This window comes from Ammospiza caudacuta, chromosome 12, assembly GCF_027887145.1.
Source record: "Ammospiza caudacuta isolate bAmmCau1 chromosome 12, bAmmCau1.pri, whole genome shotgun sequence".
In the NCBI taxonomy this organism is placed as follows: Eukaryota; Metazoa; Chordata; class Aves; order Passeriformes; family Passerellidae; genus Ammospiza; species Ammospiza caudacuta.
In genome coordinates, this window is record NC_080604.1 from 5,704,885 (window position 1) to 5,728,423 (window position 23,539).

Below are 23,539 nucleotides of genomic sequence, written 5' to 3' on the forward strand. Positions count from 1 at the left end.
TTTGTCTGGCAATGTTTTGTTACCACAGTGAAGCAAACTCCCTGAGCCTGAGCAGCAGTCCCAGGGAATCTGCAGCTCCCCAGATCCCACAGCAGGATCTCCTCATGGATGTGCCCATCATTCCAGGGGCAGAGCATCTCACAGTTTAAATACAGCCAACAATCTCAATTAGTCATCTCTGAGAAGTCTTCTCTGTTACAGAAGAGAGAAACTTTGCAATGAGATGAGACTAATTTTTTATAAAAATCCTTCTGTAGTCCTACAAAACTGTAAGGCTGCTTCCCAGCCAGGCTCATGACCCAGCCTGTTAGTGGGTGACCCGTGTCACAGACATCTTTTATGAAAAATCTTTTATTAGTATTTTTCCTCCTGAGAAGCTGGAGGCCTCAGGAACAAAATGTAAACAATGGTTATCTGCTGCTGTGGAATGCAACAGGTGCATCTGTGATTGGTCCCATGTTGGTTGTTTCTAATTAACGGCCAATCACAGTGAGCTGGCCCGGACAGAGAGCTGAGCCACAAGCCTTTGTTATTTTTCTTTCTATTCTATTCTTAGCAAGCCTTCTGATGAAATCCTTTCTTCTGTTCTTTTAGTATAGTTTTAATATAATATATATCATAAAATAATAAATCAGCCTTCTGAAACATGGAGTCAGATCCTCGTCCCTGCCCTCATCCTAAGGCCCCTGTGAACACTGTCCCAGACCCGCTCCATCCTGCATGAATGTAACCAAAACCAATCCTTGGGGAGTGGTGTTTCTCACCTGGACAACCTCTCCATTGGAAGCAATTAACTCCGTGGGGATGGAGACTCTGAAATAGCGTCCCACCACGGCAGAGCTGTCGGGGATGCCCACCACGGCCGGCACCGCCTCGCGCAGCTCCGACAGCGCCGAGTGCATGGAGGCCTCCAGCTGGTTCTCCCAGTCCCGAACCACCTCTGCCGGCTCGCTGGGCCAGTGGCAGTGAGCAGAGGCTGCCAGCAGCAGCACAGGGAGCCAAGTCCTCCCCAGGACAGGGGCTTGCAGTAGGCATCCAACAGTCATTCTTCCCAGCAGCCTTGGCAACGGTGCTCCAGCTGGAAAGGGGATCGCGGGCAATCTGCAGGCACCACAGCACGGGCAGGGGATCCACCAGTCCTTCACAGCAGCCTCATCCTAGGAGTCCTGGGAACCTGGCTGGACACAGGAAATCCAATCAGCACATTAATTCAGATACCCAATCCAGCCAGCCAACTCACAGTGACCTTGCAACAGGCAGAGGGTACTGGCCATGTTATTCTCTGTGCCTCAGCTTTTGATTTAACTGCAAGTTACCACAACCATCAGAGAGCACTCTCAGCTCTTCTTCTGACATACAGCATCTCCCAAGAAACAAGATCCTCCTGCTTTTCTACGCACACAGCCATGCTCCTGCTGCTCTAGAGGCACAGCATCCTGAGATAGTCACAGGTAGGCAGACAAGGGAGATAAAACCAAAGCTGAGACTGAGCACAACACCAATAGTTGACCTTTCAAGGCAAGCTGCAGCCAGGCTGGAATATCAGTGGATTTAAATGCCAGTTACCCAGTAGGAAAGATATCAAGAAACATTTGGAACTCCAAAGCTGCCATCCTAATGGCTTGACACATGACAGATGCTTCTGCTCCTCTGATCCATGAGCTTGGTTTTCAAGCCAGGTCTCCTCTCAGGTCCAGCTTTTTGTATTAGAGTGCTCAGAGTTTACCTGGGGGCCTGCAACATGCAGCCCCAAATCAGACTGAAGTGAGCAATGCACACACAGTGGTTTATACTCTATCCAGCTCTCTCCTGCTTGCACAGCTCACCTGTGCCCACACTCTGCCAAGACACATCTCCAGCTCTCCCTCACTTTGTTGTTATGTTCTTTCACTTCATCCCCATCATTACCACCTCCCTGCTTCCCTGGATCCCCTTTCTCTCTCTTCCTTTGGCCATGGTTTCCTTTGTTTCCCCAGCCACTTCTCCCTCCAGACTGCCTTCAGCCATGGCAGTCACAGATCTGTGCCACCATGTTCCTCTTCACAGACTGCTTGCAGGAGACCAATGGATCCCTGGAGTAGGACAGAGCCATTTGGGACCCCAGGGAAGTTGTGCTGGTATGGCAGTTTGCAGCCAGCACAGCCCCTGGTAACTGATCTGCACTGATGAGCGGAATGGTGGGTTACACAGGATGGCAGGACAGACACACAGACCAAGCAGACATTGTTCAATGCCAGGAGCACACAAGACTGGGTTCCCTAATGCCTTGAACCAACTCCTTTTTCCCAGGCTGAGAGAGAAGCGGCTCCAAATTCCCAGAGCAAATCAGCACAGCTTCCAACCACTGGCTCCCAGTTGGATTTATTTTAGCCTGTTCTGTCTGCACCATATGATGCACATCAGGCTGTCCCAAGAGAGCCTGGAGCCAGTCTGTGTGGGAAGGGAATTCCCACTGCTTCTTGCCCTTGCAGAGCTCCCAGAGCAGCACAACAGGGCTCAGCTGTGCTGTGGCCAGGCAGGGTGTGCTGCCCACCAGAGGCCTGCAGAAGCAGGCAGAGGAGTGCCCATGCAGGCACCCAAGCCCAAGGCTACCTCAGCAGGCTCTAGGAATAACAGGAAAGATAAGGTCTGGTGGCTCACCCTAAATCCTGAGCTCTAGGGAAGCTGAGAGGCAGTAAGGATCTGCACATCTGCACCCCTCCATGGGCCTTTCACAATAAACCCCACACAGAGAAGGGCTGACACCTCCCATATCAAGGTAACAGGCCCAGGGCACAGCACAGGGGGCTGTGGGCAGAGGAATGAGGAGCTGAATGCAATAACCTCTGGCTACAGGATCCACCAGGCAGATACCTGATCTGACCGCTGCTCTGTGGAGAACCTGTCTCAAGTGAAAGGCACAGGAGACAGCAGAGGCAGGATAATACTGCTGGGAACCACAAGACAGATGGGAGGATGGCTGCTAAGAAGGTCAGTGCTACAGAAAAGCCACTCCCTGCTGCTCCTGTGCTTCCAGCTGTCTGAGCTGACTGGGAGGGGAATATACCAGATGAAACAACAAGGAAAGCAAAGCCAGGCTCTTCCCAAAGGCAAAGGAACACAGACCCATACTCTGCTGAGCTGGAAGGGGCCCATCAGGATGATCAAGTCTAACTCCTGGCAGTGCACAAGACACTCAAGTATCCCATATGTGCCTGAGAGCCTTGCAAAATGCCTCTTGAGCTCTGTCAGCCTTGGGGCTGTGACCATCCCTTGGGGAGCCCATTCAGTGCCCCACCACTCTCTGGGTGAAAAACCACCAGCACAGGATGGCCTTCACCCAGAGAGAGGAGCCTGAGCCAGAGTTTATCCTCAGGAAGTGGCTGCTGGGTAAGGACAAGTCACAATCCCTGTAGGGCACAACTCTCCTACCAGCTCCCTGTGTGGCCAGAGGAGGATCTGACACACTGCAATTGATTTCAGATGAGCACAGAGTTATCTCAGCAGGTAAATGAGTACCACAGTAGATGTCTGGTGGAGAATATCCAACAGGCCATGTGAATGAGCTACAGAGATGATGCAGACTCCTGCAAGGGGTCCTGAGGAAGTCACTGCTCATCACAGCGGGAAATCAGGGGGCTCTGTCCCTGCACTGTGCCTTACAGAGCTGAAGGAACTACCTGCACGCTCCATGGAGCCTGGAGCATGGTGACTGCAGTGATGGCACCTTGTCCCTGAGCTACTTCTCCTGAAGCCTGCTCGTTGGAAAGCCCTGATGGCAAGCACAGGCAGGATCAGAGACCTGTGGCTGGGGGAGGATTGTGGCAGCAGCCCTGTGGCTGCCTCTCACTGCTGCACTGAGCATCCACACCTAGCAGAGGACAGACACCCCAGACAGCCAGACACACAGTGTACAACTGCACAAGGCTGTAAAACACCTGTAGAGGTGCTTCAGGCCAGCCCCTGCCCTGTCACACTGCAGTGCAGCTCGTGCATGAGCGTGGCACAGCTCTGTGCTGCTCAGCCAAATGATGTGATCCAGCCTGGGGCGTTTTTGTTGGATGGAGAGGAGCATTTGGGCAGAAAGGAGCTGGTTCTTGATATCTGTGGTGAGCAGGAGAGGAAGATGAAGTCATCACCTATTTCAGAAATACTTATCAAAGCAGTCAACAAACACTGCCCCATATGCGCCCCCTGGCCCAGCAGCTGGCCATTATGTGGTCCTGTGACACTTGCAGGCTGCAAATTCAGAGTTTCATTTTAGGGAAAATATGGAAGAACAGGCTCAGCATATAGGAGTGGAGCACACAGGAGGTACAGGAGGAATTCAGTAGCTGATAACAAAGAACAAACAGAAGAGCTGAGAACAAACTTGCGCCACCAAAAAAAAAAAAAAACACCTCTTAACACAGCTCCACCTCAGCACACAATGGACAGAAGCTGAAACACTGCCAGCCTCTCCCAGTGTGTGAAGGAGGAAAAGCAGGGTGGTTGCAGCTATCAGCAGAGCTGTACAAGGCATTGCCCTGCAGTGCTGCAGGGCACATGGACTATCAGTGCAAGGTGAATACCTTTTGGGATAGGAGATCCCCTGCCTAAAGCCACTAGTGCTGCTCTGCAAGTCTACTGGCCACCAGCACTGTGGGTCTGGATGCAGCTGCAGAAGAGTGAATGTTACCTGCAGCAAGGCTGGAATAAGCACTGGGACCTGCCTGGTGCCTCTGGTCTGAGAGCCCACACCACCTCACATGGCACTACCATGGGCACAACCCTGACTCAGCAGAGAAACCATCCCAGGTGTATTTGGAAAAGTCCATGTTCTAGGTCACTGTCCATGACCAGTGAGTGGCACAGAACTGGAGCCCTCCAGGAGCAAAAACCTCAGTGCTTCACAGTTTCCAACAAATTCAAAACAGGGCCAAGACCCAAACACAGATGGAATTCTGCAGGCGGTTCTCTGCTGATCTCTGGGAAGCACCAGGCCATAGAGCTGACTGACTTAGGCAGCACTTCCCAGTCATGAGGGAAGGCCAGACCACCCCAGCTTCTCTACATGGCACTGTGCTCCTCCTTCCAGCAGGATCTGCACTGCCCAGTCTCGCAGAACAAACACAAAGGTTCAGGTTAGTCCTGAATTTCAGGATGTTTCCTTCTGTCTGATTTTCTGAAAGAACTGACTTTCTCTTTATTCTTGTGCTTCTGTGAGAGCTCTTTTGGTCTCAAGTTCAAGCCTTCAGAGTGTTGGATGAAACATCAAAGTCAGTATCAACATCTGCTTCAGTCCTAGTGCTTGCTGCATGTGCCAAGGTTGATTCCTGATCTCCAGTGCCAAACCCCCTCACAGAGCCACGAACTGGGCCTGCTTGGTGAAGTTATGATGCTGCATTTGATATGATGCTGACTTGTCAAGGCAATGCTGGAATTTGCTCCCTCTCCATGCAGCTCTGAGACCCACTGACGCGGTAAGGACATGCTGTACCTTTGTTATCCAGGAACGCTGAACAGCGCAGGCAGAAGATGGGACTGAAAGGAAAGACTGAGAGCAGGACAAAGTAGCTTTTCCTAGCCACACATTTTCCCAGAGACCTTTCCTTCTGCCCATCAGGACCCAGGTGTGGAGCCAGGGGAAGCACCCCAGCCAGAGGACGGTGGCTGTCCTAGAAATGACTCTTCCTCTGTGGCCGATTACGACACCACTTCAGCAAGAACCAGTGAAAGTGAAGTCTCTGTCCAGCTGCATCTAATCCAATTGCTCAAGCACACAATCACATCACTGGGCTGCGGTAATTAATCACCACCAGCATATTAATGCCACTGAGCCCAGCGTGCAGAAAGCTCAAGTAACTGCTGTGCAATTCTTGACTCTGGTTAAGAAGATATTTAGGAGTTAGGAGGAATCCCACTTACCTGATTGCTTATTTACCAATATCCTCATTAAAGACAGCATTAAACAAGTGGCCTTTCTCTAAGGAAGCAAACTCAGCTCTAAAGACTTGGTGCACCTTTGCAGAGCAGAGCTATTGTCTGTGCAGAGATCTCGTGCATGTTTCCACAGGAGATCTCCGGGCAAGCCCCGTCAGCTCTCGCACGCCGGCGAGTCAGGGCAGCGAGCAGAGGAATGATGAAATGCTGAAATGCAGCGTCCCCGGCCAGGCACACAAAGATGGCACTCTGCCGGCCCTGCTGCCCGCTCCCAAACACCACAGCGGGCACCCCTGGTGCCAGCCTGGCGGCACGGCCGGGCACAGGCGGGCAGGGCTCCCGAGGGCTGCGCTGTGCCCAAGGAGCCCGGGAAGGGAGGATGGGGGGCAGGAGGGACAGACAGCCTGCAGGCAGTGTGTCTGGGCACAGCAGCCCATCACCAAGCCATGAACTGACAGTCTCCTCAAGCCCAAGGGCGTGCTAGCCTGCAAGCCTGGCATGCAGTATGTGCAAAGAACAGCCTGGAGGGTGAAATGTAGGGAATGGTCAGAGTTTCTGTGCCTGTCCTGCTCCGGACGTACCCTGAAACAAAGGCAGCAGCCCTTCCAACAGACTGTGTTAAAGGCTATGGAGAGTGCAGCAAATGCCTCTGGGAGTTATTTCCAACCTCAGTGGCTTCTGCCATGGACATTCACAAAGACGCAAGCTCCAGACACTGCTGTGCACAGGATGAGCTACAGACAGGGATGTACAGCAGAAAACACACACACACACACAGACACACTAGTCACACACAGGCTCAGGGCAGGCATCTGCCATGAGGAATAGGCCAGGAAGAGGACAGAAGATTCACCACCAGACACAGCTCTCCCCACTCCACACTGCTCAGAGGGACAGCATCCTGTCCTGCACAACACTAACCAGGCACATCTGGGGGTGGTGGCCTTACTTACATGGAGGCTGGAGGACAAGCTCTTGCAATTTCTGGCTTAATGCTGCACTCACAGCTGCCTGCTCAAAGCCACGTGTGCACCAAAACCAAAACAGCAGCATAATGATCAGAGATCAGACCCTGAGGGACCTGCCTGAGTTGGGATGCCCCAGATCAGTGCTCCTGAGGCCCCTGGAGCCCCTTCCACCCTCTCTCCCCACAGCCATCAACAGCTGATCACCCCAAACACCATCAGCTCAGGAGGTACCAACCTGTACTCAATTCTTCACCCCAAAGCTTCATTTCAACATGGTGTGCCCACTGTGTATTGTCACCACATCAAAGGTGGTGAAGGTGCCCAGAAGTGACACCCAGCCAGCCCAAATGACATAGGCACAAGAAGAGGTGCTTTTTTTCATCCTCCTCCCTTCTTGTATTTCTGCACTGCTCGTCTCCAGCACATCTGGTGTCAGTAACAGGAAACCCTGACGCTGAAAAACAATCTAGGGGAAAAAAAACAAACTCAAACCCGAAACAGCAGTGCTAAAAATGTGTGCTGGGCAGGGAAATAAGCAGCACCCTCCTGCTGATGGGGAACTCGCCTGCAAGCTGTCACCAACTTGTTGCGCTCAAGTTCCAGAAGCCACAGGCAGTTTCGTGACACTTGTGCAGGAAGTGGTCACTGCCATTGACACCTTGCAGCAGTTTTTATTCTGCTAGAGCAAGCACTGAGATATTTAACTTTCCTGTAGCTGACAGGAAGCTTTCTGCTACCTTCATTACCACTCTGTGAGAGTGACAAAGGATGCAAAGAGACTAGTTTTCCTTTTTGCCCCATCTGTTTGTCCAGAAGTTGGGCTACTACACTGTCCTCCCCAATTCCCAATTAGGGACTCCATTACCAGAAAAACTTCTTCTCCTGGCAGAGGTAAGCACTGAGGACATGCTCCAGTAAGCACTTCAGCAAGTGCTGTGCAGGGGAGGAGGCAGCCTGGCAGTCCCAAAGCCCCCAGCCAGGGCACTCCTGCTGAGGTACATGCAAGGGGCACTGCAGAGCAGCAGCAGCAGCACAAAGGACACCAGATCCCTTTTGGCAGCTGGAGCATGTTTTTTCTTCCCTGCAGAGCACACTTCCTCTGCAAGATGCTGTGGCAAGTCTTGCTCTGGAGGCAGCACCTTCCCCAGCCTCCAGCAGGAGGGATGAGTATGGTACCCACAGGTGCCTCTCGACTACACACTTCCACTCTGACCTGACAGACTTGCTGGAAAACCACCTGGATGTGCCCCTGCTCATCCACCCTGCTGGACTGGCCCCTTGCAGGCTCTGTGTGCTCCCTGCCCTGTGCTCAAGCCATGTCTGAGTGTCCACTGTGCTGGACCAGCAGCTGCAGATTCTGGCTAGGCAACACTCCTGACTCTTTGATGAAAGTTTCAGCAACCACAATCAATCCCTTCCTCCACTTTTGTTATTCCCAGACAGCCAACTCAGATCGTATCTTCAAGTGCATTCAGTTGAAAGGAAACTCAGATATTATCTTCCCAAGTATTTAGAAGGCCTCAGAAATCTTTTTTTCCCCTGTAATTACAAACACTGCAGCCAGGTAGAACTGCCATTTGCTTGCTGCCAGCAGACAGGAAAAATGAGGATATAAACATCCACCAACAAGCCAAAGCAGAGGGACAGCTTCAACAATGGCACTCCACACCTCCTGCATCCTGTGAGCCGGGTCCATCCCAAGGGAAAGCTGGCAGAGAAAAGTGATGACAATCCAAGGTATAAATTGGATCCTTCCTGGATGAAGCTCAAAGAGAACAAAGTGGGATGCACTAGGGCACTGGGGAGATGGGAAACAAGAGCCCACGCTCTCCTCTAATAAAAGGACCAGAAGCCAAACTAACTCAAACAAATTGGGTTTTCTTAAGGATCCAGTAGGGTCATAAACTTCACATGGGTTTAAAAAAAAAAATAAAAAGGGTGGGGCAGAAAATTTTATAGAAGGCAGAGTTACCAAGGCAGTGTTCCTGGCTCAGGCATCACTTGATCCCGGGATGGCATTCAGGGAAATGATGACTCGCATTCCTCCCCAGGCATCCTCTCCTGGCTGTTACTGGAAAGGGCATATAGGCTAAATATACAGCTGCACAGGGCAGAGCAAGGGTCTGCTTGCCTCAGGGCATGCACTGTAATGTGGCTTTCGATCCACTTGTGTTCCCAGTGCACAGCCAGCCACAGCAAGCCCCTAAAAATTCTGCTTATAACTCCTGGTTTTGTCTGAAAACAGAGCGACAGTGTGCAAAAACCTGAATATTTAATTCTGTGTTTAAGGGAATGTAAGCTAAAGGTAGTACTAAAATCCACAGGAAATTAAACTAGAAAAGTTTATGGAAAAAAAAAAAAGATGGGACTAAGATCTCCTTGCATACAAATGCCATAAAAATGCATATTTTGAAGATAAACACAACAGATGTGTGTACATATATCTATATATACATGCACACACACACGCACAATTGTTTTATAAGTTCCCAAGGTTTAATAAAAACCAGAACTCAAGGCACCAAGATAAAAGAGGGAGTTCTGACTCCAACTTTCTCTTTAATAAGGAAAGTTTTGTATCATGCTGAACTTGTCACTCATTCTGCAATGAAGACCTTGGCAATAAAGTAAAGCATTTTAGCAGAAGCCATCCCATCCTACAGGAGAGGTGGGACAGAGAACACTGGGCTGGCAGCTGGGGCACCTGGAGACAAGGCAAGAAAGCACATGGACACAAGAAGTAAAACACAAGATGTCACTTTTTAAATGTGAGGACTACAAGGGATGAGAGCCTGACCTTGTGTTCCTGGGCAGGCAGGTTGTTCCCAGCAAGTGCCAAAGGACATGTGCAGGAGCAGCTGCTGTGACAGTCACCACTGTGTGTCCTGTCCCCTGGTATCACTCACCATCCACCAGCTGTTCTGAGTCTAATTCACACCCCTTAATGACCTTTGATAGAAGTCACCGAGCTGGAAAGTGGGTTTCTATCAAAGAGGAGGCTTCTGCTGCTTCAGAAACAGGTTTAAACCAAGCCACCATCACTGACTGCAGCTTTTCCTCTGCCCCTTGCTACAAAGGGACAAAATCATCCACAAAGCTCCAGCAGCACTTGAAATCTCAGCCTGTAAAAACACTCCCTCCCTTAAGCTGCTCAGCTGCACCGTGCAGGAGATGTTCTTTACAGCTGTAGTCATGAGCACCGAAACCAATGAGCCTAAAAAGATTTACATCACTTGCTTGATTTCTTAATTGAATTAAAGGCTGAACAAAACCCCTTTTGAGGCTTCAGAGAATCCACATGGAAAAGAAACAACGAATATCCTAATTGGAGAGGAAGCTTTCACTGGACATTCTATCTTAACAACTACTAAAGAGTCCCTACAAAAAGAGAAAGACCCCGAGGGATAAACTCCTAGGCTGAGCAAGGCACGAAATCTGGAGTTTTGGAGTACATCACACGTTGAATGGGTCACACAGAGGAGGGAGGTGAGCTTCAGGGTCATTTTAGCCAAAACTCTTCCACCTACCAGCTGTCTATTTTTTATCTATTTAATTTATATAAACATGGTACAAAATGCCTTCTGCCAAATTAGCAAGCAGAAGCTGTAAGAGGGGTGAAAGACATGAAAGACACACTGACAGGAGAGGGCAGCTCTGTAAATCACCTTCTTAGGAAACGATCAACCTTCAAATCTTGTTCTGAAGGAAACCCTTCTGAGGCTGCACCTCTGGCCTTACACTTGAGTCAGAAGGCTCATGGCAGAACCCTTGCCTGTGCTTTGACACCTTCTCTTCACCCCTAGAACAGCTTTGGGGCCCCCCAGGACAGGCTGGCACTGCGGGCACCAGGCAAGCACTGGCTCTGTTAATGGTACTGAGAGGAGCACCCAAGCGTGGGTGGCTTGGGCAGGGACAGGAACACACAGCCTGAGGGCTGCAGGCACCAAACCCAAATCTGGAAAGAAGAAAGGGTCAGTGGAGGTTTCAGTGTCACCTCCAAATGCTGTTTGGCCGGAGTGCTTTGTGGAGACACGGCCACATTCCAAGGTTTATAATCACCTTCTGGGTATTCCACAAAATTCCTCAGATAATGAAATATTTCTAGCAGGTCCTTGAAAGTGCTCAAGCACTATAATTTCCTACAGGTTGGTGTCACAGTGCCAGGATTTAGGCACTAAGCAGAGGAATGGAGGCAAACTTTGGATCTCTCCCCTACCTGTTGCTGCTGCCACGGGGAGGCAAAGCACCGAGAGCTGACAGTGAGCGGAGACAGGAACCAAGGAAAGCAACACCAACAAAAAGCCATTTCCAGCACTTCAGCTGTGTATGCAGCAGTATTTATGTTCTCTGTGGCAGTGTAACTAAGGGCAGGCACATTCTGTTTAGAAACATCCCACCATTCCATCAGCTTTACCACCCCACCCTGCAACTCCCAGCCAAGGCATTAAGATTCAGCTTCATGGAGTTTCTCAGCCCTGATTTATTACTCAGCTAGCAAGACTGCCACAGCTCTTCATTTAAATACATTTACCCCCCAGTGACTAATGCAGAGCAGGCAGGGCATCAGCTGTGGACCTCCAACTTTTAATGTTTCTCATGAAAACTGCTCTAAACGCTTCTTGGCAGAAGGAGATAGAAATGTTCCAACTTTAACCATCAACCATAAAATGGGAAAGCTGTGAAATGAAGCAGCATTGCTCCCATGTCACAGAGGCAGAGAGAGCTTCTGGAGGAAGAATTAACTCCCTAAAGATCAGCAGCTTCCAGCTGGGCAACACACTGCCCTTAAACCTCCAGAAATTCAGGAGTCACTAAGAGCCATCAAACGACCAGCCTCTTCCTTTTCTTGGAGACCAGGACTGAAGGGCAGTGACACTCTGCTCCCCACAGTCACCTCTGGCCCAAGCTGGCCACCCTTTCCTCCAAAAGCAGGAGATCTCCAAGAGCCCAGGCTGACCAAGGCAGAAGAGGACAGTGCATGGCTTCACAGGTCCATCTCCTCCCCAGATGCTCTGGTGCAGGAAGACTGATTTAAATTACAAAGCACCAGACACTAACAGAGCCTGCACTGCATTCCTGCTGCATTCATGTCACTAAATTATATTTGAACTAAATTATGTTGTTTAACTGTGTAATTATAAAATAAGCCTCATCTGGTTTTGACCATGGCCACAATGGCTTCAACCAGGAGCAGGGAAGACTGGAGCTGCTCATCACAGCTCCCCTGGCACAGAGACAGCTCCAGCTTTTCTCCCCACCCTGCTCTGGAATTGAAAAATCAAGAGACAAGTTCAATTATTTCAAAGCGAGACCGGACTTACTCACTGCAGTATCAGTGAGATTTAGGCTTTTTTTAAAACACTGACATTCTGCCCCATCCATACACATAACAGGACACATTCAGCCATAGCTCAAGCTCATTCCTTAAACCAGGAATCATGCATTCAGGATCTGGGCAAGAAGGGCCATAGAGACCACCCTGACAGCACAAAGCCAGGGTAACTAAATACCAGGTTAACTAACTAACTAATAACCTGCTTCTCTCTCATACAAAGCAGTTTAAAGGGCTGCTCTGAGCAATCCCCCTGCAGCAATTCCAAAATAAACATCCTGCCATTCCCTGTTCCCGAATTCCACAGACAAAAAAGTCCAGAGGACTCAAAAATAGGATCAAACTGTCCTGCTCAGACACCAGACAAGTTATTCAAAACTGGGACCCAAGGACAAAGTGGGTAAAGAGCATTCACAGGAAAAGGGGAGGCAGAGAGACTGCAAGGACAAGGCAAGGTAAACTTCTGCTTTCCTTCTATAAGCAGCCACAGAGCCTGTGCAGTGTAACACAATTGCAACAGTTAACTAGCTGGCATGGGATCTGGAATCAGACCTCAAAAAATGGCCCTGAGGTTTAGCCACAGCAGAAAAAATCCAGTAATTTTTCCCTCCTCCATCTTGTACAGGTCAGAGATGTTGAAAGCAAGGTCTGAATGTTTATGAGGAAAAAACCCTAAACTGCGGTGTATTTCAAATAATGTGAGCACAGGCTGCATCCCTCTATTTTGACTTGCAATGCAATTTTTACACGGGAGACCAAAGCTGGTTGCCCAGCCCACTGACACAGTGTCCCACAGCTCCCTAGGTGACATCTGGATGGCTGTGAGGGGACAGCAGCACACACTCACAGCTGCACACTGACTTGCAAGATGGCAGCAGCTGTGGCAACTGAAGTGGGCACATCAAAATATGAGTTTAAGTTATAAAGAGAAAAAACTGGAGGAAGATGGGGCAGATCCTGTACTGACTTCTTCCCCAGTGCAAAGAAACACTGTGGAGCATGGGATGACTCCTTCTGCAAGAATCCCAAGAATGGGGGCAAAGTCATCACAGCTCCAATGCTTGGATGCCATTCTAAGGCAACAAGGTAAATTAAACCAGCACTCAGCTGGGTTTTGTAATAGTTTGATCCTCTCCAAGCCAAGCATCACCTTTTCTTGCTCACTGTGTGTGCTCTGGACACCCAGAAACCACTCTCCCCTTCACCTCTCAGCCAAGTTAGAGGTACCCCGTGTAACCCTTTTGTAACAGCCGTGCCTCTAATGCCCCTTTTCCCACTGCTTGGGGCTCTGCTCCCACAGAACCCCTTTTTCTGCCTTGGGGCACCCAGAAGAGAGCACAGCCCAGCCCCAGGCACAGTCTGTGCTGCTGACCTCGGGAGAGAAACGAGAGCAGCCCCACTTCCCAGCCAGCAGCCACCCACAGCAGCCCTAAGTGTTCCCGAAGCTGTGCAACAGCAGACAAATGCATTAATCACTCTGAATCCACCCCCCAAGTCACTCTCACTTTGATTGCGGCTCAGCACTCCCTGACCTTCAGCTAATGCGATGGCCAAACCCCAGTAATTAGTTTAAGAGGGCATCCTGTTACTCAGCACCCCCTGGACTATCCTTGCTGTGCTCACATTCACATTCCTAGGGCTGCACCTCTATCCCAACAAGCCTCAAACACTTCCCAGAAAAACCTGAGGGCTCTCTGCTATCAAATAGCACAGGAGAACATAAACAGTGTAGCAAAAGCATATGGGCTCTACAGAGAGATGCACAAGCACTGCAGGAAAAGGCAGTCCTGGAGCTGCAGGGAGGCTGTGGAGCTCTGAAGGTGTGCTCAGCCTGCCTGTGCTTTACTGAGCTGCTGCAGATGTGGGGAGACAATGAAACTGCTTATCACAGTACATCCCATTCAGGTTCCAGAGAGCAATTCCAATCCCCAGGTGGCAGGCACAGCAATTAGGTACCCCACGACACGCACCAAAGCTCTGCTTTGCTTGTGTTAACTTCAGTGGTTATACAGGGTTTCCCTGGCTCACTGTCTTTAGCAGATTGTTGGTTCAGGGACGAGATCAGGTCAGTCCTGCAGGACCTTCCTGCACCTTGTACAGCATTTGGAGCATGCAGAATGGTCCATATGTATACACAGAACTTAGAAGTAATTCAGTTGAGCCAGCTACAATGGAATGGTCGCAACTCCCATTCCCTTACCTGGAGGGGCTGGGCTTAGAGCTCAAAAATAAAAACCTAATTACACCACAGCCAGGATCTCTACAACAGCCCACCTCTGAAGAGCAGCTCTGGATTGGCCTCTTCTGAGCTTCATAATGGGTTGTAGGGGGAAAAGGTGGTTCATGTAAGTCCATCCCTTACAAACAGAGACACTATGCCAAAAATAACCTGGCTTACTGGTTACAGTCACCAAGCACTCACTTAGCAGCTCTCTGATCAGGGACCATACTGTCCACACCACAGCATCACCAGAGTCAACTGCTCAGAGCAAACAAATCCAGGTTACAGATCTGAAACACCTTCCACACACCATCAAAAAACACTCTCAAAGGTAACAAAGATGCCTCCTACTGCAGGCAGCAGCAGCCAGACTGCCTCTCACTTATTCCTCAAGACCTTATGTCAGCCAGGAGCTTTGCTTACTGCTGTAGACTGAGCCTAAACCCCCCTCTCCCAACAGAGTATGATGCTGCTCTAGGTGATAAAGGCAACATCTAAAACCTCAAGGCTGCAAATAATGAGGTAAAAAGTCACAATACCTGAGAATTAAGGTTGTCTGTGAGCTGGTCCCAGCAAGTAGCACAGTTCACTGCTTTTCTCCACCTCTATTCCAGCTTCTGCCTTTGAGACAGGTGAGCCCATCACCCCCCCAAGAGAGTCAGCAAGCAGCCCAGGAGAGACTGGCTCCTGCTCCCAGCTCTGGGATAGCACAGAGGCAGCACCTCCCTCCCACTGATTCAGTCCCTCTGGCCCCGGGCTGGAGGAGGTCCTGGATGGACAGGATCCATGAAAACCAGTCTACAAAGCACTGGTGAACTGGAAGCCTTGCAGACGCCTGTAACCGGATAAGATCCATAAGATACAGGGCATTCAGCTGGGAGGGGAGGTGGCACAGGTATTGCAAGCAGAGCCTGGGGCTGCCAACCTTCCATAAGCCTTTGTGCCACCCCAGCACCTCTCAATGCAAGCAGTTAGGGGCTGTTTGGTTTTTAAATACTGACAAAATAAAAATTAAAAAAAAAAAATCTTTTAACCCTTGGAAATGGCCGAACTGCTTCTGCTGAAAAGCTGAAACAAAGCCTGAGGCAGGGACACAGCATGGAAATTCGGCATGGGAAATTCCAGGGAGCAGTTAAGCTCAAGAGTTAAATTCCACTCCAAGCAGTCTGTGTGGCAGGCAGTGTGACCGGTGTCACCCAGCCACCGCTGCTCCAGCAGAACTGCCCCAGCAGCTACAGCAGGGCACCCCACACCCAGGGCTGGGCCTGGATCCACCCCAAACGGGAGCTGGCTGGGGAAAATCCTGCACGAGGGAGCTCTGCCCAAGGGTCTGCAAGTGGGAGGCAGCCCCTGGGGAATGTGCTGAGGGGCTGGAGGCATCGGGATGTGCTGCTCCCTGCTCACTGCCCTGCACCTGCTCGGTGCCGGCCCTGCAGGGCAGCTCCAGGAAGGAGCACCGCTCACCAGCTGAGCCATTTCCAGCCAGGAGCAGGCTGCCAGCCAGGGTGCACAGGCCAGGGCAAGCTGCTCCAGGCAGGTGCACTCAGGTAGCACTGGGAATGGCACTGTGACCAGAATTGTTGCTTCAGCTGCTGCTGAACTGCTCTCTAAAACCTGAAGGGAGCAACTCCCAACACAAGCCCCCCATAAGCCAAGACGGTGCCCTGTGAGCAGAATTTGAAAAGAGCATTTTGCTGCTGGAAAAAGGGATGTTTCTGAGATCTTTATTCTGTGCCTGCTTTATTCTATACCCCTGCTTGCTCCCTTATCCTCACTGTGCTTATTCCTTGGGAGAGCTATTTCTCTCTTCCACTGCTCTTTCACAAAACCAAGCAACAATCTGAAGAAAAACTGATAAGAAGGCTTGGGGCACATGTGCCTTCATTTTTCTTAAAGATAACTATCAACATCAGCAACGCCCCTGCAAAGGCAAATCACTGCGAACTGGAGCTGAGTGCCTGGGGCACTGCAGACAACAGCAACATCCACACCAGCTGAAGTAGCCAGGGAAAAACCTGCAAGCCACTGAAGGAGAGGTCTGACCACATCACCTGCAAGCCCATGGCTTATCCCAGGCGTTGCACCAGCGCACAGAAATGGAGTGCATCCAAAGCACTGGGATAACACATGAATTCTGACACAAGCACAGCAGCCAGAATGAAAGCTTGGAGGGAAAAGCATCCACAATGTCGTTTGGGATGGCAGGTTTGCTCTGCTTGTAACATACACTGCCAACACTCCCGGGAAAGCTGCTTAGAGATCAACAGATAAAGGCTTTTCGCCATTTAGCCTGTTATTTCATGTAAATTGGGTTGCCCTGCTACAAAGAGGCATTTCCATATGAAGTGAATGGTGCTCAAAGAATCAGGAGCAGCCACACCAAACCATGGCTCAATCCCTCTGAAGCTCCAGCACCAGAGGACCCTGCTCCCCTTTTCACAGGTCCAGATCTGCAATCCAGAGTGTCAGTCTTCTCACTCAAAAATGCAAGTGATCTCAAAGCACCACTTCCTTAATATGGGGTTTTGTCCACTGAAATAACTCCAGACTCCTCCGAGATATGAAGTCATGTTTTGAAAAGCAACAGTGCAGAAAATTCAATTAACTAATCGAGTCTGTCTTCTGCTTGGACACCACAGAAGCAAGACTTCCCAAATCCCATCCCTGAGATGTGGTATGTTATTGATGAGCTCTGCTGCTGCAACCCTTCCAGTGGGGTTTACAGGGTCTGCCCCCACCCTGCCCTTCTGGTTTTGGAGCAGGGAGTCCTGCACCAAGCACGGCATGCTCCAGAGAACCAGGAAATCTACCCTGCTCTTAATTTGAACCTTGGTAGAGGCTGGAGGGAGTTGGAGAGGACAGGAGTAAACCAAGCTGGAGGCAAACAGTAGCTCTTTAGAGGAATAAACCACTCGTCAGCCTGTCCTGATTGATAAGTACATCTGCCAGTCCCCACCTGCTGTTCACATTCCTGGCATTTCTTTCTGCAGCATTTTTTTCCCCCAACTGCTGCAGAGGAGATTTAAAGGAAGGGAAACAGGCCCCAGCTTAAACAGAATGAGGAGATATCAGGCCAGTTTTCTTGCATTACATTGGGCAATCTGCTGAAGGGGTTTATTGCAGGAGCCCTAGCAAGTTCAGAAACTTCTAATGGGCGTTACGTGCTCACCTTTGCTCTTTCCCGCCATCATACCTCTATTAAATTCCTGGCAGATAAAGCAGGGGGCTCCAAAAAGGTCTCTGCAGCCTCCAACCACACAGCCAAAGTAATTTTATGCACTGGTCAAACACTCCCTAGAGCACAAGGGAGATAAGGGTGAAAACACAGCAACTTCTCCAAAACAGGGAGGGCTCTGCTGCCTTCCCTGCAGCTGATGAGCACAGGCAGCTGGGAGAGCAGGCAGGACAGCTGTTAGGAGCAGCAGCAGACACTGCTGGGAGAGCAGGAGCAGGAGTTTTAGTTCTGGCTTTCAGTCCTGCACATGGGTTAGAAGTTTCTCCTTGTTATCATTAGTTTTAACACGGTGAGAAGGTGATGGAAAATAAACCAGTACAATTATAGCAGAGGGTGGAACATGAGCCTGCTTGTTGTCGGAACAGGAAAAAGCAGCTCTGAGGAGGTCTCAAGAGATTCAGTGTCTAAGTTCCCAACCTCTGTCTCAAACTAGATCAAAATTAGCTATTAGGATCAAGTTTATTAGAGCACATACCCATAGTGAAATCCTATCAGGCTGGTTGCTGCAGGGAGCCAGGGCAAAGCTGCATTTCTGGAGCTCGGGTGCCCCAGCACCCATCTAAAGTGATTTCCTTTCACCGAAAGATGAACTTGGACACAACTGCAAACAAACCTATGAGGTTTTACTTATTTGCAGTCTTTGGGGAAGGAGGGAGGAGGCAGCAGGAAACAATCACAGCTTTCCCCACGCCTGGAAGAGAAACAAAATGTGAACAAAGTTTTTATTTCAGCCCAGGGTGGATATTTCCATGGCAGGCAGCACCACTCCTTAGGGCAGAGAGCACAGCAGAGTCTTTATAACTCAGGGAGAGTGCGATACGAAATCTGACTGACCCTGCATGCTCCTGTGGAGCAGCACAGTCCCAAAGGACACCCCAAACCCTGGCAGCACCAGCCACTCCTCTGCAGGACATTTCAGAGTATATTTCCCAAAGCTGCCACACTCACTCATATGAAGGAGCCCGAAGTTAGTGGTGGTGAGGAGCAGGGGAGGGCAAGCCAGGGGTGAGCAGTGTTTGATTAGCCAGCTAATGCGTGCAGCTGTCCTCCGGTTTTATGGCCTTGGAGGAAATTTAAACAGGAACTTTCTATAAATTAACTGCCCATAAAATGAGCATGTTTTCTCAGTGCACCAGAAGGTCGGGAAAGGTCTGCTCAGCCCCCTGTTCCCAGGACATGGCCAGCAGCCTCCACAGTTGCTGTTTCTCCTTGTGAAGCAGAACGTGAATTCAGCCCGTGAGCACTGAGCTGGCAAAAGCACGCTCTCAGAGCAATCAGAGTCACTCTCCATTCACAGCAAACTAATAATTTATCTTTCCCCTAAAATCCCCAATCCAATCCAGATGTCTAAGCAGTCTTTGTCCCAAAAAGCAAACTATACCATGGCCTCAGAGAGACAGTGGCTCTCCTCGCAAGGCTGTTTGTTCTGCAGGAGCAATGCACACGCCGATTTCAGTGCCTGCCAGGTCCCAGGCTGCCAGTGATAACGTGGTTAGAGACACTCTACCCCAACCCTTCTGGCTTCCTCCTCATCCAGAGGATTATTGAAAAGTTGCCCTTAGGGAGATTCTGTTGAAGAAATGCACCTGACATGTTCCCAGTTTTGAGGAAATCAGGAGGATGGGAGAAGCCAGGGTGAAGGCAGTGCAGCAAACACAGGAAATAAAAGAAATAAAGTAACTTGCTCAAGGGTACATGAGGAGGACAAGTGTGGGTGGTCACCGTGAGCCACAGGAGGAGAAGCCTCGTCACACAGGACCCTGGGAAGGGCTGTTTCAGCAGGGGACAGGCTGGATCATCCCAGGAAAGGAAGAATGAGGCATTTGGCAGAAGGACTGAATTCCTCTGGCAACAAAGGTTAAGCACACAGCTGCACCTGTCCTGGGGAAAGGGACCCGTGCCAGGTGGGGAAGGAGGTCACAGCCCCCCCAGCATCCTGCTGTGGGACTGTTGGGGAAGAGCAGCAGGTTTCCCATGCTGGGGGGCTCAGCACAGAGCCCTTCTGTCACACTGGCTCTCCGGTGTGCTGGCAGCAGCCATGGGCTGCAGCACGCCAGGGAAAAGCTGTCCAAAACACCTATGGAAACACTTGGAAGAGCTGAAAATAGAGTTTGGAAAACAAATGCTGACCAGCCACACAACTCTTCCAGGAATATATTAAGTGTTAGTGTAGTTGCATTCCAGTCCCTGAGTATATTTTCAATAAATAAATATTTTAAACCACTTTGTTTCAAAATTTATTATATTATTCAAGTACTGTGCAATGCTTCACATTTTACATCTGCAGGCTGCCAGGCAAAATTGCTGCTGATTTTTAAAACTCTGCTGTGCTGCCTAGGGTATCACTTTTAGGTTTTTTTCATGTACTTTTCTACAAACACATTTATCCTGCATAATAACATTGGGTCTCTACCAATACACCAAATCCTGTTTTAATCGTGGATTAAAACATCTTTATTCACAAACCAACAACAATGGGTTTATTTTCACATCTATCTTCCCCCCTGTTTTAACAGCCCAAAAGAAAATACACCAGTAACTCTGTATGCAAAGGAACTCTCTCAAGAAGTAGGTATTTTTGCCATTGACAAAGCCACAGTGCGTTCCACTGGCAGCAGTTTCTGGGAGCTCCATTTGAGCAGGGCTGCCAGGACACAAGGACTGCACGTAACAAGCCAACTCCACTGCAGACATGCCAGAGCTCCCCCACGGCCCTGCTCCTCTACAGACACAGCAAGGAAGCATCAACAGGGAAAATGGATCAGCCTGTGTCCTAACCTGGGCATCCCCTCTGCACACAGACTCAATCCATGCCCTTCAACCCAAACTGCATCCACAGGGACACTGAGCCCTCCTGCAGAAGGGAAAACCCAGACACAGCAGCTGTGTTTTTGGAAGGTCCAAAGCACAGCACACAGCAGAGTGTGGCTATGGCAGATCCTGCTCCCCAGCACCCATCCCATCACTGACACAGGTCCTTGAGCACCAGATATCAACTAAACACAGCTTAACCTTCAGAGCACAGACTTCCACTGGCGCTGTACAGCACACAAATATTAATATTGACAAATAAATTCAGGCCTGCTTAATCCAAAACACACAGCGCTGTCGCCAGGCTTGTGTTTTGTTTGGAGAACAGAGCAGACACTCCGAGCCTGGCTGCCTTACCTATTTCTGAAAGCCAGACTTAACTCAACCCAACAGATAACAACCAAGCTGAAAGCCCAATCCTCACCACAAACCCCTCCTGCTCATCAAGCTCTTGAAACTGAGAGGGGGAAAACAGCCCCGGGGTGCTGCAGTTATCTCCATCAGTGCTGTGGGGAGCTGGGGAGAGAGAACACATGCCTGCCAGGCCAGGCACCTGGGGCAGGTAAGTGCCTGCCAGTGTTCCTCACCACTATCAGCTCAATCAGCTTAGAGGAGCTCTGGGACTGCTCAGCACAACAGGGCTACATGACCCCTCTATCTCCTTTTCCATCCTTACAGCTTAGGCTGTAAATTCTTCAGGGACAGCTATAAAGCAGGAGGTCCTCATGGAGCACTGCTGGCCATGGCTAGCTGGGACTCTGCAGGGAGCCATGGCAGCAGTTCCAACAGCCCCCAGGTAAAGATGCTGGGTAAGCCTAAAAACTGTGAAAAATGTTAATTTCTTGCACTGGTATGCAGACTGCACCTAAGAAACTGCTTAATTGGACACGGAGAGAGGAATCAAGGCTGAAGTACAGTAATTTACATTAGGGATTTTTGTCTTTGGTGCAGGGTAGCCAACACACACCACGTAATTGTAGGGGAGCTTTGGGGTGGGGAGACTTGTGAGGCCACCGAGGTGACATCGAGTCAGACAAGGCTGAGAGATGAAACCTCCTATGCAGCACAGACACCAGGTTTGGGTATGGATGCAGCATTAAAGTGATGAGCAGAAAGTAATACAGGGCTGTTACCTGGGAATCTGGAGGGATATGGGCAAGGAAGAGATGGGTTCTGAAATAGGAAAAAATGGTCAACAAGATGTAGGATAGAGAAAAAAGGAGGGCCGACCTTCCTGTTGTAGGAGCAGGGGCACCTACAGACAGCCATGACCCCAAAGAACAGACTGAACCGCCAGGGTGCCAGGGAATGCCCCAGACAACCTGGACTCCCCATTCGGTCTGTGGCCAAAAGGCTTGCTGTGGGAGGGCAAAGGGGGTGCACTTGCACACTAACACAGAGTGCCATGGCAGGGAAGGGTGACAGATCTGCCACTCAGAAGCAGAGCCATTTGCCAGATTTAACAGTGATAACTATGAGCTTTAGAATACTAAGTGTGTAAAATGCTCTAACTGGAAATTAGTACCAGTGCTGTTTACTAGTGAATCTCATAATAAACTCTGCAGCACTGCAGCCTGTGGGGTGAGCTGCCTGCACCCCAAAGGGGCTGGATCAGCCCAGGGCTCACAGGATGCCCCCAGCTCTGGTCCCTGGCTGCTGCCCAGGCTCCTCAGTGGAGAGGTTAAGCCTGCGTGGGCAGAGGATCTGGGCTGCTTGTGTTACATTTGCACAACACTGACCCATCACTGAACACCGTGCACACCACCACCACGGAGTGAGCACACCTGTGGCCACACTTTCAATTACTGCTAATAATAAACCGGGATAAAGAGCTTAGAAGTTGGAAGTGCCTGTGCAAAACACACCTGCAATTAAAGGGGCACTCCTCAACCACACCACATCAGCAGGAGCAGAGAGCTGGCCATGCAGGGACAGGAATAGGGCCCTCCATGCATCCTCCCACTCTTTGAGCAGGACTGACCTAAATCCTTCCCTTTTCAGACTCCAGTGGCAGGAGGAAAACGAGCCGGTCTCATTAATTTCCCCTCCTGCTGCCTGGTGAACTTGTCTACAGCAAAAAAAAATTATTCAAAGCTATGCTGGCGACCTGGCAACTCAAACTCAAATGACCTGCTGCAGCATTGCTCACCTCATGGCCAAGCTCTGCTCTGGCCCCCCGAGCTCCTCAAGTTATTCAGCTGTGGACATTTTACAGATGCAGGGAAGACACCCAGCAAGGGAACTGTTCCTCTGCAGGGCAGTTGATGCGAGAAGGGCACGTAGTCCATGGACAGCTGGTGGCTCAGAAAAGACTTCTCTGCTATGCAGGAGACCCTGAGACTGGCACAGTGCACAACACAGGCGACTCCTCGCTGCAGCTTCCTCAGAGCCTCACTGCAGCCAAGTACACCGGGGCACCCTATTTTCCTGTGATTTCCAGAGTTCAAGTTGATTTTTTAATCTGACAGGAACAGTAGAAGACTATAAAAAACCCCACAGTGGCCTGAGCAGCTCCGGAGTCTAAAATAAACATGCCAAGCCCTATTTGTGATGGAGTAAAAATAGCTTGTTTCTCATACCTTCCCAGGACCTCTGCTTCGTACACAAAAGCTTCACAGGTTAACTGCAAAAATATCAGATGTGCAAGGAATGGCTTGATTTGAGCTTTGCACTGTTTGAGGAGTTCAGAAAACCACCTTGACCCTGCAGCAAAGGGATGAGCCCTCAAAGCTCATCTCCCGCCCAGGGCTAAAGGCCAGGCACTGCCAATTCCCTTTAATAGAAACCACTGTCCTTCTGGAGGAAAAAAATCCAAACAAAAAAAATCCACAAACGTCACTGGAATTACATCTTGTGCTCTTTCTTGGCTGGATACTTTTAAAATGACACTTATTGCACAGAGCAGTAACTATAAAATCTAGTGCAGAGCTGTGCTGCAGCCGGGACGGGCTCCCTGGGAAGCAGAGCGAGCACAATCAGTGTCTGCATCAAAAGGAGAAGACAGACTGTGGCTGGGCTGTCTCATCCTAAGAAACGCCACTTCATAGCGAGTTCTGCTAAATTAACTTTTT

The 23,539-nt window shown here is 50.0% G+C and overlaps 1 protein-coding gene across 2 annotated transcripts in view; it reads right to left on the minus strand.

Moving 5' to 3' along the window:
* Window positions 1-23,539, minus strand: part of DAG1 (dystroglycan 1) — a 49,585-nt gene that overhangs the window by 14,333 nt on the left and 11,713 nt on the right. Inside the window, exons 1-2 of one of the 2 annotated variants that reach the window (XM_058812712.1) lie at window positions 14,962-15,049; window positions 765-1,178 (exon numbers count right to left, since the gene is read on the minus strand). In XM_058812712.1, the coding sequence (XP_058668695.1) occupies window positions 765-1,046 (282 nt within the window). In that variant the 5' untranslated portion in view covers window positions 1,047-1,178; window positions 14,962-15,049. Of the gene's footprint in view, window positions 1-764; window positions 1,179-14,961; window positions 15,050-23,539 lie in introns of those variants that run through there. The other variant, XM_058812711.1, reaches the window with a different exon arrangement.